The sequence below is a fragment of the Nesoenas mayeri genome (assembly GCF_963082525.1).
Source record: "Nesoenas mayeri genome assembly, chromosome: Z".
In the NCBI taxonomy this organism is placed as follows: domain Eukaryota; kingdom Metazoa; phylum Chordata; class Aves; order Columbiformes; family Columbidae; genus Nesoenas; species Nesoenas mayeri.
This window is the reverse complement of record NC_137542.1, coordinates 73,338,914-73,353,736: the sequence shown is the minus strand read 5'-3', so window position 1 is coordinate 73,353,736 and position 14,823 is coordinate 73,338,914. Positions and strand designations below refer to the sequence as shown.

The following is a 14,823-nucleotide window of genomic DNA, read 5'->3' as shown; positions in this document are numbered from 1 at the left end:
ATTTATTAATAATTAGATTTTAAGGAGCAAAATTGATATCTGCAACTAGAAAATAAATTAATATATAGTGTAATAGTATAAAACTAACCCATTGTTGAATTCTCACTCTGCTCCTGGTCCTTTTTTTTTTTTTAAAAGGAAGTAATTTTACACATTTCAGGTGTTCCACATAAGGATTAATTCATGATGTTCTCTTGTACATTCGGATACACTCAGTCTTATATGTGTCTCTGTAGTTTTATATGTAGGTACACACATAGCAATGAAAAAACACATAAAACCATGTATATATGTATATGTCTAATCTTATAATGAAGCACCTCACGGGAATGAATAAATACCAATACTTGCTGTAGAAAGATCTGTTGACATGTTGCATCAGAATATTGAGTTGGAACTGAAGCACAAGAACTGTGATGCATCCTTGCAGAGGGCAAGGAGCAGTGGAGAAGGTGTTTCTTGTAGTCGGTATTTTTTATAAATGGTGAGTGGCTTTGATTGGTTATTGTGGAGAATTTGCTACCATGAATGCAGACTGAATGTCTTATGTTCACATATACTATTACGAGTTATTGGCACCATATAAAGAACTTCGAGTCCTGATGACAATGATCTGACAGAGTGTAAGGTGCTGTACAATCAGAGAATGTAGCAGTGAGTTTGCTTTACTGGCCATGTTGATCATACATTTTTTACCTTCTTTGCCTGAAAGTGGATATATTACCTTGAATTTTCTGGGCTTTTTCTCCTTGATGATACTATGTAGCTGAAAACCTCTCCGATGCAACACTTAGTGCAAGAAAATCACTCTTAATCTTGGTTCTTGAAAGCTGCCCAGACCATTGTCTCCTTTTGCAACTGTTTATTTAGTAAACATACTGATAATGATGACCCAAAGGGAGAAGACAAACCAGATTATCTGATTCAAAATGCAATTCACTCAGGTTTCTGTTAGCACAAAACCTTTTACAGAACAGATAACATTTCTTTTTTTTTTTTTTTTTTTGTGCCTACCACAGACTAAGTGAGATTAAGTTACTTTTGCTTCCTCTGTTTTTCAGCAGAGAATGGAAGGGTAGCACAGTAATGAAACTGCAAGCTGACATTGAAGAAGAGGTGCTTGTACATATCTATAGGTACAACCAAGGGGGAAAAAAAAAAAAAAAAAAAAAGACAAGAGGAAAAAAAGAAGACAGAAGTATAATGGATAACCCATTTCCCAATTTGGAAGGCACTGAGTGCATTTCAGGTCACTGAGAAATCTGCCATGTAGTACCCAATGCTAAAAATCAATCAGACTCCTTCAGCAGCTATGTGTTATCAGTCTTGCCCTGCAGAGTACAGATCTGAAACATCAGGCAGCCCAACTAGAGGGAGAAACTTAATTTGAGAGCAGCTGTTTTAAGACAGATACATAATGGCATTAAAAGAGGAGCACTGCAGTGAAGTGAGAGATAGCCAAACAGAATATGCATTAGTCTGAGGAGGCTTTTAGTTATTTTGCTGTAATCAGATGCAGATGGAGTACAGCCAATGGCAGGCAAAGCCTAATTTAATGGAGAAAGACCAGAGAATGACAATGACTCAGTAAAAGACTACTTATAACCAATAGTCAGACTTAGTGGGCCTAAACTCAAATATTTAATACACTGCAATGATTCTCATTGCTGAACAGGTAATTTAGGCTCTGTCAGCTACCAGGTATTTAGGCATCATTTTTCATTGATGATAGCAAGATCAAGTGTAGAGGTTTATTTGAGGGTCTGGGTGTACTCTAGTCATGATACTACTTTTCACTGAAGTTATTAGCACTGCTAATTTCAGGACAAAATCAACTAAAAGTTATGAAGTGTTATGCAGCTCTTATGCAGTTATGAAGCTCTTTCATTTTCAGGCTTACAGAAGTACCTTGTATTTCTATTCACATTTTTATTCCTGAAACAGTAAACTATCTTATGAACACTAAAGGGTTTGCTTTTATGTGCCACTGGAAATACAGGAAACTCTAAAACAGATCATAGTAGTTAGTTAAGAATATGTCATAATGCTGAAGAATGGCTAAATGAAGGAAACGAAAAATTGCATCTTCAGTTGAAATTAATAAGGAGAGTGGGAATGTACAGCAGTAATATGCACTTGAATTTAGCAAAGCCATTTGAAAACAACAGTATAGGATCTTTTCTGAAGACATATATGGCAAAGACCTCAGTTTAATATCTTATCTGAAAATATGGTTATGATAATTCCAATGCTGAAATGAAAACCCAAAGATAGAAAGTGTTGTATTTCTCACCATGCGACTGAGTATATAATGAATAAATGTATGATTTCCTTTTACAATAAGCACTTAACATGATTAATGCTTTGCTTTTTCTCAGATTATTTTATTTTTTTCAAGGCCTAGGCTATAAAATTTTTATAAGAATAAGGCTAGCAGAGAGATACTATCTGCTTTAAATACTGCTCTGTTTTCCTGCTGTTATTTCATAGAAACAACAGAGATGTTTGAAGTGTGCAGTTACTGAAGAAAGAGTTCCAATCTGTGAGTTTGGAAAGGCAGGGTCACTTTTGCTCTTTTCAGCAAACCATTAGCAAGATTATTCTGTGTGGAATGATGTTGTCTGTTGCTATAATTTGTATAGACAGGAGCAAGCAACTTGTGGTGTTAACACAAAACTGAGCAAACCTGAAAGATCTGACAAAAACCTGAGAAAGCTAAACAAATGAATCATAATGGCAAATACAAGTGAATGCTGAGAAATAAAAAGCAGAAGCACTGGAAAGAATAATAAGCAGTATTCTTAACTGTTGGTATAATGTAGAATTATGTAACACTAGGCAGAACTGGAAATGGGATACTTAAGTATCCTAGCTATTAATCTGGTATTAATTTTCCTACTTGCCTTATTTTAAAACATACTGCTGCCTATCTGAGTATTTACAGAATACAGGGCAATCAAATTTGTCAGTTTTACTGTTCTAAGCTATTCATGGCTTATCATGTGTGCATAGCTCATAGGAAGGCAACCTCAGTGAGTTGGTGTCCTTTTCTGCAAAATGCTGATAGCAATGCTCACCTAAATTACAAAATGCTCACAGTCCAGGAAAATAATTATATGCTAGGGGAAATTATAAGACCGATGTATTTTGATGGACAATTCCTATGACATGCATATTATTATCTTGAATACAAGGAGCTTAAGAGTAAAAGTTGGTACAGTGGTTTAAGTCTGTTCATCCACTACCTTTTAATTAAAAATTACTTGTAAATAGAAAGAGCACTCATCCAGCCAAAGACTCAAGATTATGCTATATTCATGAGCATTTCTGGATTAAAATGCGTATGTATCAGATAATCTAAGTACCCCAAGAGCTGAGTCTCCTGATGTCTTTTTGACACACAGGGAGAACATGGGGCAGAACCCCATGTGAGGCTGACTGAGCTTGGACTTGCTGGTATGGTACCACCTTATCCAAATCAAATATATTTTGACTCATGTATATATGTGAGAATCTGATTTGTTTTCACTACAGTTTACTGTGTATAAGACAAAGAAGAAAGCAGAATATTTATTTAGAAAGAATATATACAGAATTAACAAATGGAAGAAAGAAAGAGATGACCTATATTTCAGGGACTGGAACATGTCCGTAATGCAGATGAAAAGCCCATTACAACTCCCTTTGAAATTGTACGCCATCCAAATCTATTTGTCATGAGGCAGTTACCTGCTCATAGCTGAATAAGTCCTTTGATATATTTTTTATGAATCTAGCTTCTCTAGTGCTAGGATAACTGATTGCAACACGACCTTGCATTAATTATTGTATTTCTGCCTCCAGAATAAGAAAGCTGAGAAAAGAAGAAGCATTCATTTTACAAAGGGGAAAAAAACAAACCAAACCAAAACAAAAAAACCCAAAAACAACAACGAACCAACCAAACAAACAAACCCAAAAAACAGATAACAAAAGGTTTAACAATTTTTTTCCATAATATTGCAAAGGACAATCAAATAATTAAGAAAAAAAAAATTAAAAGTGCCTTCTGCAAAGTATTTTTTCTTGGTTTAAAAAGATACTCAGTGAAGGAGGAAAGAAATAATATTTAAAAAAAAAAAAAAAAAGAAAAAAAGAATAGATGCTGTTCAGAGAAGAATTACAGCTCTGATATTTTTTTTCCCTACCCTGGAAAACAGTAAATGCTCAGTAAGAATTCAAGATTCAATCCAAGTAATATAACTGAAGTTTGTATCTGTTTTGCTTTTCTTTTAATACTTGTAGGAAATAAAATTCTTAAAGAAACCCACCTTATATGTACATAAAAAATAATTTTACTGGATACTTTAACTATCCAATTAATATATTCATGTGTTATACAGATTGTAAGGATTCAGGTTGTTTATTTATTTTTTCTTTTTGGTACCTACAAAATGTTCATTCCTGCAGACAGTATTTAAGTCATAGTTATATCTCACAGCAATATCAATAAACTCCATCCACAATTTGTTCTTATAATAACTGATCTTTCTGCTGCATTTTATGTAAAGCAAAAGGTGGGACCTGACAGTTAGCCTCACAGAAAAGGAATGATATTGAACTTAATATAAAAAATATTGTTTGATATACTGTCTGATACCTGATTATTATTCTCTTCTCTTTTTTGTACCTTATTTTAATGCTTTACTGAAATGTTGTTTGGAGTTTGATCTTTTAAAAAATATTATTTCATAGAACTGGAGGATGTTAAATTCAGACACATGTGGCTTAGAAGCTCCCAATTAACTTTAAAGAGACCATTATGTTAGTATTATAAATTAATTAGATTAAAGAAAATGTAATGCACTCAAACACTATAAGTAGTGTAATAGACAAGACAGCATTTTTAATAATGTGACTATTTTTTAAACAGAGGAGATTAGACAATGAGTTTTCTAGTGCTCCTTATGAAGAATTTCCTTCTTGATTTTACATACATTGAGATGCTATTTCAGAGGAATGTCTTCACTTCTGTTCCGCTCTTTCTACTTGTAAGCAGCATGTTCCTCTCAGATCTCAGAGTTCCTTTCCTTAATGTGACCACAGTGTGTACAGTGTTGCCTGAGCCATAAAGGCTAGCCACATGGTAGTCTTTTTTTAAATAATTTAGGAAGCATGTAAAGACTCCAGGGTTTCTGCTTAGCATTTTAGCTACTAATAAAAGAAAACTATGTTAACTGGTTCCAACACACATGCATAACCAACTCCTGATCTCTGGAAGGTTGTTTCTTTTCTGGTTAGTGCCTGCACCCCCCTTGTATTTTACTGAGTCAAATAAATATGTTTATCTATGTAATCCCTCACTCTGCTCTATTTTCACTGCTTCCTGAGGCAAAATCCCTGTATGAAAGTATTAATTATAGACCAACTCTTCCATTCTCGTCTTCTCTTCTTGTTCCATACAACATGAGGTGGGAAGCACAGTTTTTAATTTATGTAATTTATGCATTTTAATTTAATTTATCCTTCTAACTCCTGTCCCAGACAAATTCATTGCCCTAGCACCCCAGAAGACCAGTGACACAGGGTAGACAAAGAGAAAGTGCCTCTCAAAAGGCTGGTTGTATTTGAGCACCAAGAAGCTGATAGATCACAAGTGGGTGTTATGATCTGATCTGTGGTATGAGGGTGTCAGAACGAGATAGGGATTCCCCTGACAAATGTGGGCTTTGGGACTTCTTCTTAAGAGAGTGCTATAAGAAAAGTGGAGTTAAACATCTCATCTATTTTCCATTCAAACACAGCTTGAAAATATCCCTGCTAATTACACCGCAGCTTAGGGTAGTTTTAAGCTTTTGTAAATCACCTGTACCATCCTGCCTTTTACACATATGCAGAGAGAGAATATTACAAAGGAAAGTCATATCTCCTTCCTGTTTCATCTCCACATTTTTTGGGACAAAGGTAAATCCTTCAAACAACACCTCTTCAAAATACAATTACCTAGCAAACCATTTAGATTCATGTACTTGGGCAATGCTCAACAGAATGTTTCACTGTTTCACTACCACAAACAGAAGATGCAAGCACACATTAAGAATGAAAACAGGGCAGTGGTTCTGGCACTTTGTAAAGTGTTTTAAGGCTAGTAGTTTGAGAAAACAGAATAAATGGAAATAATATAGTGGGTTTCTATGTTCAGTGTTTTCTTTGTAAGGTAAAAGTGTTATAAAAATAGCCTTGCTCCAGCTTTTAACAGCTGAAACTTCACTGATTAAAGTGGCATGATGTCGGGCCACACCTGGAGTACTCAGCAGGGTAGTAGGTCTATATATTTTATATTTACTTTCTGAAAGCTATCGGTTATATTCAGAGACCAGTGGGTCATTTAGTTGTAACTAACTCTGAACTCCTAATTCATTTCCTTAATAAATAAGAGAGGATTTATCTAGGCTTTAGCTTCATTTTTATCCAAGTTGAATTTGAGTATGCAAATGTCTCTCTACATTGACTGTTTTAAAGCTATTGCATTAAAGCTCACATTGGTCTAAGTGAAGAGTGAAATAAGACCACGACATATTGGCTTTAGAGAATCCAGCTGCAGAGCCAAGAGTGCAAGCTAAATGTGTGCAAGTCATATGTAATTTATGCATGTATGAATGTGATGCAAGAAGGCACTCACCCATGTGGGAATATATTCATAATACTTTATAGTATTGATAGAGTTAATAAGAAGGAAACAGCATATTTGATTTCATGTATTTTCATCTTTTGCTTTCATTTTTAGTTAAGAAATAATATTTTTTTAAAAAAAATCTACTGCACATATCACTGTCACATCATAATAGATCACTTAAACTGTAAGTAGCCTAATTCACCCAACATAGTCCCTCTTTGGAACAGAATTTCTTATTTGACAACCCCTAGAAAGAGATCTATTGACTGAAATACATGCTGATTGGAGTGCTCTGACTTTCTCAGCAAGTCAATGTGTCATACAATTAATTGAGACTCTGGGTCATCCTTATATCAATGGGATTAGGTATTTCTATAAAGCAAGTACTGTGCCTAAGTAATTTGCTGAACTTAGGCCTAAAAGAAGCAGGAAAATCATGGAAAGTACTGTATGTGATTATGTCACTAAAGATAGCTTTCCACTGACTGCACAGGAGCGGGCTGAGTTAAGGCCATCCAGAATCCTTCACATGTGAATCTTTAAGTTTTTCCTTTGCGTAGGTAGAAAGCGGGTTTTTACATGCTTTTATAACGTGTCATATGATGCAAGATATATAACTAAGCATAAACTGGAATGTCCTGGGAATTCCAGCTACCTGCAATGCCCATACTGTAATCCAAATATTATATCAATAGTTACTGAAAGTCTAGTCTTGAGAGTCCCTAGCATCCAAGGCTTGCAGGATTGAGTCTAGCAATATGCTCAGGATGATTAATAATACTTCTCAGATGCATTAAATGCACTTGTCTTGTCTTCACACCTCAATGCACAGCCAAAACATAGTATCAGTCACCAAAACCACTCAGGCTGCTGTGCGTTATTGTTCAATTAAAGAACGCAGATAATTTCCAAGACTATTTCAAGTACAAACAAGACCTCATATCTGAGCTCTATTTAACCTCAGGAAGAAAGTGCAAATATTCAGAGAGGAATGAAACTGAAATGTGAAGAAAACAACTTATGCAAATAGTAATTCACCTCTTCTGTTTTTCTCCTTCCAAATTTAGCTTGACAAAATCATGAGCTAAGGGAACAGTTCACCAAGCATAGGTTTTTCCTCCTCCACACTCAACCATGATGAGTGTGAGTACACTGATTACAGAATTTGTTTTAAAAAACCCATTTGCATCCTTTCCAGACATATACAGAGGTATAATTAATTGCTCTGACACATCTGAGCCAGAAGCCCCGCTTCAGCCACAGGGAGAATTACCCAGCAATTTAGACGATTTTTAGCTCAAAACTGTTTTCTGTAAAAGCTCTGTGGAAGTGTGATTGTGTTAAGTAAAAATCACCCTGCTGCATAACACCAGCACAACACCTCTGAAGCTTTGTGACTTAAACACCACCTGTGGTCTGTGCTATCCTTTTAAAGAGAGGTAAAATTTCTTTCATATTTTGTGGTAGTGTAATAGAAAAGACTAGATTACTCTCTGTTGCTAATGCTTCACAGCGATGGTAGGATTTCAGAAAACGTCTTTTTGACTTGAAAGAAAGCAAAGTTAGGTCAGACTGGAGAGCTTTTGAGAAGTCTGCTCCAAATTAGAAAAGCTATTTCATTTTCCATTTTCTGAGCCACTCTTATACTTAACTGTACTGCACTGTGTTTTTCAGAGGATGCCTACAAAACTCAAGTCCGAATTGATGATGAACCAGCCTATTTGGACATTCTAGACACTGCTGGACAGGTGAGTATTTTCCCAATGTGAACCATTCAATCAGAGATAAAAACAAAGATTTTAACCTTAGATATAAGGGACACAGAGCTAGAATCAAGCTTCCTATTCAAACATAAAGGCAGCAGTGACAGAATAACATTGAGGAATTAACAAAGGAAAAGATTAAAGAAGTACTTCAGTGGTATAGCATAAATTCAAAATCTGACCAGAAGAGACAGATGAACTTAATTGAGTGGAAGAAAAAAAATGTTTGTTTGTTTTTTCTCTTTTATGTAGAAATATCTATCACAATAATGGAATAAATAAATACTTTCATTGGTTTGTTTTATGTGTTTATCATTTCTGCTTTTATATATATTACAGGAATCTTCTAGTTTACTTGTAGATCAAGTATTTTATTACCATTTTTCTCCTTGCCACATTATTTTTAGACATCAGATGCTCACCCATAAGGAAAATATCTTAATGCTAAAAGTAACACACAGTATAACATATAATGTGTATATGCATATGTGAGCACCAGTCAGAAAATTAAGTTTCACATACAGTAAGGCAAAACAAGCAGCTAAATACAATAATTTATTCTATCGGATTCAGTTTACCCCCTTTCCATCTAAAAACGTTTTTGTTGTTCAATCAAAATGTTTCAGATGGTTGATTTTTTTTCTGAGGTATGCATCATGTTGTATTTGAAGGCTTTGGTAGTTCATGAGTTTCGATAATGTATGCGCACCTTGTACAGCAATAAGTCAGTCGGCAAGGAGAGCAAATCCTTAAAACAAACAAACAATAACATATATAAGCCTGGAAACCTTGATCTCAGCTTCCCAAATGTCTGAATGCACCTTAGCTGGGCACTGCGAAGGTGGGAAGTGCAGTCTGCTGCCAGGAATTAGAATGGCATCAAGTTATATAAATTGAATGTAGTTCAGGGCAATTGTGCTTTGAGTTTTACATGTGAATGAAATGTAGGCCAATTTCAAAGTGTACTCAACGCCATTTCAGGAATCAAAAGATGCCCTGAATAGTCCTTCCTTGACTCAAAATTTTACAGTCTCAGCAGTTAAACAGTGACTTGCTGTGGAGTCACCCGTGAAAGTTATTTTTTTTACAGAAAGTTTAAGCTTCATTTTAAGGCATGTCTCCATAGCTGTGAATTTAATTGATCTAGAATTTATTATTATAACAGGTACAAGAACTTTCTTACACATAATAGTCCTAGCATAGCTTCAGTAACGATTTGGCTGGTGAAAAGAAGAAACACCATAGTTGTTATTCAATACATCTGAAAACATCTGTTACTTCTCTTGGAGAAGTAGAAGCAACAGCCTCTGCTCACTCAAGAAGTCTGAAACTAGTATTTTCAGCCTTATATCATCATTAGTACACAATCATTAGGGAAATTACATTTCCAGTTGTTCAGTCTTCTAAGGCTTTATGTGTTAGGGACCTCCTGTGTTGTCCTTTAATACAGTTCATTGTCTACGTCTTTTTCGTTCTACTCCTAAACTCCCTTTAGTCATGTGATGTAGAGTTAAAATGTTAAAAGTAAAGTACTTTCTTACTCTGAGTTGAAATGATGAATCAGAGTTTATGTGTCCAGCCTTTTGCTAATGGAAAGAGGAACAAAGTGCTATACAAGATGTACTAATCTTCACAGGTGTGTTCCTAATGTGCTGTGGAGACTCTGAGAGAGTGTAGAAGTTAAACTCTGCCAACTCTAGAAGAGGGTAAAGTAGTTACACAGCTCCTTGCTTTGTGCTCCTGTTCACAGATCTGTGTACAGAAGGTGAGCTATCTGATCCTAAGTTTGCATCAGTAATGCAAATATTATTTATACAAAGAGAAAAAAAAAATACAGTTTAAAATCAAAGCAAAGAATGGATGATGAATGAAACAAAAATGGAGAGTGTGCTTTCATTTTGAGCTGGGTAGTAGTGTGATGAAAAAAACCAAGAGGAATAGATTCTTCTACTTTGATTTTTTCCAATTTGTTTTTGTTACTAGAAACACAAAATTTGTATTGTTGATTAAATAAAAATAAATAGAATCAGATACTGAGATTTTCCTTCTCTTCCTAAGCCCCACCATAATCAAAATCCCATTTTTTTTAAGTAACACAAAAAGTATTTTTAAATTGGTATTTCATTTTGTGTCAGCTTCTTTTAAAATTAAAAAAAAAAGGAGCACAAACTTAAATTCTATTGATTTTTTTTTTTTTTTTTTTTTTTTTTTTTTTTTTTTTTTTTTTGGTGTAGATTTAGGAACCAGGGAAAATATACCTATGCACTGGCCTTTAAAATAGTTAAAATAAAATATTATCTTTGATCATATTAAAAATCTAAAAATCTAGAACAATACCTCTTTTTTAATTGGGAGGAGGACATTAGTCCATACTATGAATTCTAGGAGAACTAACAGTTTTAAGATAAGAGAAGAAATCAGAATGATGCAAACAGTGAAAGCTGGTGAGAACAGTACTAGAGAAAGGCTGGAGAATTTAAGTTTTTTTTCAACAAGGGACCAAAATATTCATAATATTAGAGACCCATGGCATGTAGTGACCATAAAATGTGGTACAAAGATTTTACAGGAAGCAGAGACCTGTGGCAGCAGCACCACACTCTGCAGATACATCAACCCAGGATGTTGTACAGCCTGGGTGTAGTTCTTCTACCTCAAGATCCAGGTTGAATTGATACAAGAAAATCTCTGCTTTAGATTTCCCTCTTCTTCTAGTGAAAACTGTAATCCCTGAAACATGTCTGAGTGTATCTGTGCAGCTCCAGGATAAATCAAGACCTAATAGAGCTCCCATTGAAGTCCATAGTTAAAAAAGCCTCTTTCCTGAGAAGGGGTTTGATATTTTTCTCACTGAGGTACAGAATAAAATGTTATTGTGACTTTAGTGACTCAGGGTAAGAATTCAATGCACCCAGTCATGTTGATGATGTGTTCTGATGGTATCTTGCTGGATTTTGTGTTAAAGCAGCGATGGTGTTACAGCTTCTAAATCATGTAGTGGCATTCTCACAGTCATAAATACTTCATCATCAACCTTGAGTAATGACTTTAATCACTTTGGAAGATCAAGGAGCTAAAACCGTAATTCTTCCCCATTTGGGAAAAAAAAGAAGTCAACAGAAAAAATGACTGAAGTGAATGTATTTTGCTGTTGTTCTAGAGAACATGTTTCACCAAACATGCTTTTCCTTTCTCTGCTGTATCTTTGCATTAAATGAAAATTTCAACTCTGACCAAATATTGGTATTTAATAATAATTAATATAGTTCTTAATTTTTAAGTCCAGAGTTTAAAATTAACATTCTATTTCATACCTGAAACTAGAAATTAATAATTGGTATTTTAACTGATATATATGTATTTACTGTACCAAAACCACAAATGATGCTTCAGAAATACATTTCTGGTTTTCAACTTTCTGAAGTTAAAAAAAAAAACCCACTCAAACAAAATGAAAATAAGAAACATGAATTAACTATTAGTATTGCTCACCTAGTTATTGGTTTTCTTCTTCTCATGCTTATACATAGGCACCGTTAAATATGACAGATTTCCCATTGCAGGAAGCAGACTGACATTCCACAAGCACTGGACATGTATTTTCTACATCATTTTTTGTTCTCTAGTGCTCTCCCAATACTGCTTTTCCACTGAATATACAACAAGGGGCACGTTTTAATGTATGTAGGACTGGTCTAAGTAGTTCTGCTTCACTGAAATCACTGCTCCCACTTTTCACCACCTGCTACACCTGCCAGCAGGACAACCTGTCTTTGCTCACCACAATCAACTTCAGACAGAATAAGGTTACATTTACCTCAGAGAGTTTCAAGAACAGGTATTGCTGATGTAGCTGTTCACAGACAAACTGACATAAACCGCACTCACTTGAGCAGTTCCTACCATAAAGCTTGAAAACATGGCATACAACAAGACATAAAAGAACAAAAAATTAAAGTAGGTTTTCTTTTTCAATAGCACAACTGAATGTAGAAGACATGTAACCTTAATCTCATATTTGATTCTAGAAGAAGCTATCAATGATACCTTTGGTCCTTCTCTGACTAGAAGTTATCTTCTTAAACCAATAGCTTTCTTTCTGTACCTACATTTCAATTAAACTAAAACAAAAAAGCAAATAAAAATAATAATTTATTTAAAAAATTGAAAACAAGCACACAAACAAACAAACCCATCAGAGTAAATGTGAGATTGAGCTTCAGGAGGAATTTTATTTAGTTAGGTTTTAACCCTCTAGGATAGCTATAATTTGGCATGTGGAGTAAATAATACAACCTTAATGGAAATCTGCAAATACAATCTATTATTTGTAAAGGTAGCTTGAGCTTCCTTGTTCAACCACGTTCATAGCATATTTTTTGAGTAACTCTTCCTTGAAATTCACCTGCTTTCCTCTCTCTGACCCCTATGGCTAGGAGAGGCTTTTGCGTGGAGGTAGTTCTGGAATTTCCTTTTTTTTATCCAATGTGCCATAAGTCTAATCTGCTTTTACACATATTTGATTTAAATGGGTGTAAACTATTTAATTTGCAGGAAACTGTGAGTGCAAGTGAATGGACATTCAGATAGCAAGTCCCTTATTCTGTGTTTAGTTCCCTTCACAATTGTTCTCAGAGACTGGCAATGCACAGCTGCTCCAACCATGCACAAAAAGCCTCCACACAGAGTAAGGGAAACTTTCTGTTCACTCATTTATGCTTTCTCACCATCTTTTCTGATTTAAAAATATGTTACTACTTCTGCAGTCCAGTTTGAATTCCTACTCAAGCACACACAGCAGTTATCTCTCCTGCTGTATTTATAAACTGTTGATTGACACAGATTTTATTCTTGTCACAGCTTTCCTTCTCATGACACATTACCCAACTTCATGAGAAATGTTAAAAGAGCATAAGACAGTATTCCGTTCACCAAAAACGCATCTGAGGTGACCCTGTGTAAAAAAGACAAACCTGTTTTGAGACACAGAAAAATGGATTTCTGTACCTGTCAGTGAGACAGTACATTTCAAATTATTGCACTAATTTTTACTTGTTAAAATGTGAACTTTTTTTGTGATAAACTTAGTGCACTAGTATGTTTCTCAGGTGTGAGTCAGACACTTGAAAAATAGGCCTTGAAGTGTGATGGCATGCCATTTCAGGGAGATTTTCCTTTTTCTGGGGCTGTGTGTACATGAATTCATTTCCAAGCAGACACTTTTCAACTTGACAACAGTGCGCTCTGTAGTGAAATCCATCTCTCAAATTGCTAGCAAATCATGGGACGTGTTTATCCTGCCAGCCTCCAGGACTATGATTTTTGGCCCATGTTTCAAGCTTTGAAGAGGAACCATATTAGTCCCAAGAGCCCTTCAGATAAACACTCTTTCTCAGACTAAACACTATAGTCCTATGACTCACTCGGGCTGTTATCTCAGATCCTTCTGTTTATTATCTAAACATGTTGCTCTAATCCTGAATCAATGGAAGTAAAATTTGAAACTACATTACTGCACCTTATCTCAAGGAAATGTAAAATGCCTTTTTGGTAGTAATTATATTTTAATGGGCCTTTACAGCATGTTCTTTTAAGGGGAAAATAATTTTAGTGTACTTTCTGCTAGGTGCTATAGTGTGTAAATGAAATCCAATTTATTTTTAAAGCATAGTGGTAGTGAACAAAATAGCAACCATTAACACAGTGTATTAAGTGAAGAACATTAATTTCATTTTTTATGTTGTTTCACTAGCTGATGGTGACACACCTAGAAAGTCAAAACATAGCACAGAAAATTGGTGGATTCTCAACACAAGATGTTCTGTAGGGACAACTAAAATCTCACCTATTAACAAGTTATTTTATTTAGGAATGGTCAGATTTTGAAGAAGCATTTATTTGGCACAGATATTGAATGGAAATAAAAAAAAAAGTTCCAGTAAATTATAGACGATATTGCAGACCTGACTCCAACATCCTTCAAATTACGGGCAAAATATTATTTGTCTACAGTGGAAAAAGATCTAGAAACTTACTGTCAAAAAGAGAGTGTATTAGTCTAGAAAGAACAGGCAAGAAGCAATTAAGATTCCCAACTTTCTTTCCCATCCCTGTCAATGAATGAATGATGGTGCAATAAAGGATGCATCAGTTTGTATTTCTAGGTCTACATTTATCTTTCTGACAAACAGGTGCAATAACATGTTGCAGGGATCAGGCATTTAGGGTGAACATCAGGGTTTATTGAGTCCACCGACAGTGATTTCCTGCCCCTCACTACCATTACACTTCAGTAAAGTAAATGCTCCATTACAGAAAGGTATTCCTTCATTGCAGATGGAGAAATACTTTGCAGTGTTATATTTTATTTTTCAAAATATTCTTCTTTTTAATCTTGAAATACTT

General features: G+C 34.9%; 1 protein-coding gene across 1 annotated transcript in view; it reads left to right on the top strand.

Annotated features, from left to right (window-relative positions):
• RIT2 (Ras like without CAAX 2) overlaps positions 1-14,823 on the top strand; it is a gene marked incomplete at its 3' end in the record, with an annotated part of 183,859 nt that overhangs the window by 68,521 nt on the left and 100,515 nt on the right. Inside the window, exon 3 of the mRNA XM_080363028.1 lies at positions 8,330-8,403. Within this exon, the coding sequence (XP_080219154.1) occupies positions 8,330-8,403 (74 nt within the window). The remainder of the gene's footprint in view (positions 1-8,329; positions 8,404-14,823) is intronic.